Source organism: Austrofundulus limnaeus, unplaced genomic scaffold (genome assembly GCF_001266775.1).
Source record: "Austrofundulus limnaeus strain Quisiro unplaced genomic scaffold, Austrofundulus_limnaeus-1.0 Scaffold67, whole genome shotgun sequence".
Lineage (NCBI taxonomy): Eukaryota > Metazoa > Chordata > Actinopteri > Cyprinodontiformes > Rivulidae > Austrofundulus > Austrofundulus limnaeus.
This window is the reverse complement of record NW_013952469.1, coordinates 1,722,113-1,723,952: the sequence shown is the minus strand read 5'-3', so window position 1 is coordinate 1,723,952 and position 1,840 is coordinate 1,722,113. Positions and strand designations below refer to the sequence as shown.

The window sequence follows — 1,840 nt, the reverse complement described above, 5'->3', positions numbered from 1 at the left end:
ATAGATAGATAGATAGATAGATAGATAGATAGATAGATAGATAGATAGATAGATAGATAGATATTTATTCATTTAATCAAAAAACAAACAAAACATTACACACAACAAAACAACACAAATAAAATATAATGAAAGGCAGCAGAAGAAGAAAAACATTCTTATGATATCTGCCCCTTTTTTAATTAAAAAATGTTTTAAACAATGATAAACCAAATAAAAAAATACTGGATACTGGAAATAAATGAACTGCTGATTTTGTTTTCCCCTCTCCGTGAAGACACTGAGGTCTGAGAGAAAGCTTTCTGAGGAACATTTTACTCAGTTTATTCACTTTAACAAACAAAACRGTTTCAGTCTGAAAGGAGTTTTATTCTCATAGGTTTTGAAAGTTTAAATGTTTGTTTTTTTCTCCCCACAGACTGAAACCAAACAGAGATCCAAACATTTAAACTGTTTTCTCCTCTTCCTCCCTGCAGAGCAACACTTGTGATCTTCATCTTCTCCCTCCTCCTCCTCCTCCTCCTCCTCCTCTGAAGTGACACAGCTGCTCCTGATGGAGGCCAGAGGGAAGTACGAGTTCACAGCCAGCGCTGACGACGAGCTCAGCTTCAGAAAGGGCGACATCCTGAAGGTGAGCTGCCGGCGGGACGCTCCTCTGAGCTGTTTACACCCACGGCCTGAGCCTTCATCACTTCCTGTTTCTGGTTCTGCTCAGGTGTTGGGCTTCGAGGAAGACTGGTGTAAAGCTGAGATTAACGGACAGGAAGGCTTCATACCAAAGAACTACATCGAGCTGCAGGTCCCACAGTAAGAGACTGATTCTGAACTCGGTCAGCTCAGGAGTCAGGAGATGTGTTGTTAACAGACACACACACAGATAACAACCATGTTTGCTCTACGACAACATGCAACATCCTGCACTCTTATTCTTGTTATTTCTCCTTGTTTGTAACCCAGTCCAGGTGTGTGTGCAGTGTGTATGTAGTGTTTGTGTGCAGTCTGTAAGTAGTTTTGTGTGCAGTATGTGTGTAGTGTTTGTGTGCAGTCTGTGTGTAGTGTTTATGCAGTGTTTTTGTGAAGTCTATGTGTAGGTTTTGTGTGCAGTCTGTGTGTAGTGTTTGTGTGCAGTGCGTAGTGTGTATGTGCAGTCTGTGTGTAGTTTTTGTGTACGGTCTGTGTGTAGTTTTGTGTGCAGTGTGTGTGCAGGTTTTGTATGTAGTGTTTATGTGCAATCTGTGTAGTGTGTGTAGTTTTTGTGTGCAGTCTGTGTGTAGTTTTTGTGTGCAGTCTGTGTGTAGTTTTTGTGTGCAGTCTGTGTAGTGTTTATGTGTGCAGTCTGTGTAGTGTTTATGTGTGCAGTCTGTGTAGTGTTTATGTGTGCAGTTTGTGCAGTGTTTGTAGTGTTTGTGTGCAGTCTGTGTAGTGTTTATGTGTGCAGTTTGTGTAGTGTGTGTGTAGTGTTTGTGTGCAGTCTGTGTGTAGTGTGTGTAGTGTTTGTGTGCAGTCTGTGTAGTGTGTGTGTAGTGTTTGTGTGCAGTCTGTGTGTAGTGTGTGTAGTGTTTGTGTGCAGTCTGTGTAGTGTGTGTGTAGTGTTTGTGTGCAGTCTGTGTGTAGTGTGTGTAGTGTTTGTGTGCAGTCTGTGTAGTGTGTGTGTAGTGTTTGTGTGCAGTCTGTGTGTAGTGTGTGTAGTGTTTGTGTGCAGTCTGTGTAGTGTGTGTGTAGTGTTTGTGTGCAGTCTGTGTGTAGTGTGTGTAGTGTTTGTGTGCAGTCTGTGTAGTGTTTGTGTAGTGTTTGTGTGCAGTCTGTGTGTAGTGTGTGTAGTGTTTGTGTGCAGTCTGTG

The 1,840-nt window shown here is 42.1% G+C and overlaps 1 protein-coding gene across 2 annotated transcripts in view; it reads left to right on the top strand.

The window, feature by feature from the left end:
• The window catches only part of grap2a (GRB2 related adaptor protein 2a), a 14,722-nt gene that overhangs the window by 1,722 nt on the left and 11,160 nt on the right, over window positions 1–1,840 (top strand). For both annotated transcript variants that reach the window (XM_014010309.1, XM_014010308.1), the window contains exons 2-3: window positions 477–631; window positions 716–807. In XM_014010309.1, the coding sequence (XP_013865763.1) occupies window positions 554–631; window positions 716–807 (170 nt within the window). In that variant the 5' untranslated portion in view covers window positions 477–553. The remainder of the gene's footprint in view (window positions 1–476; window positions 632–715; window positions 808–1,840) is intronic.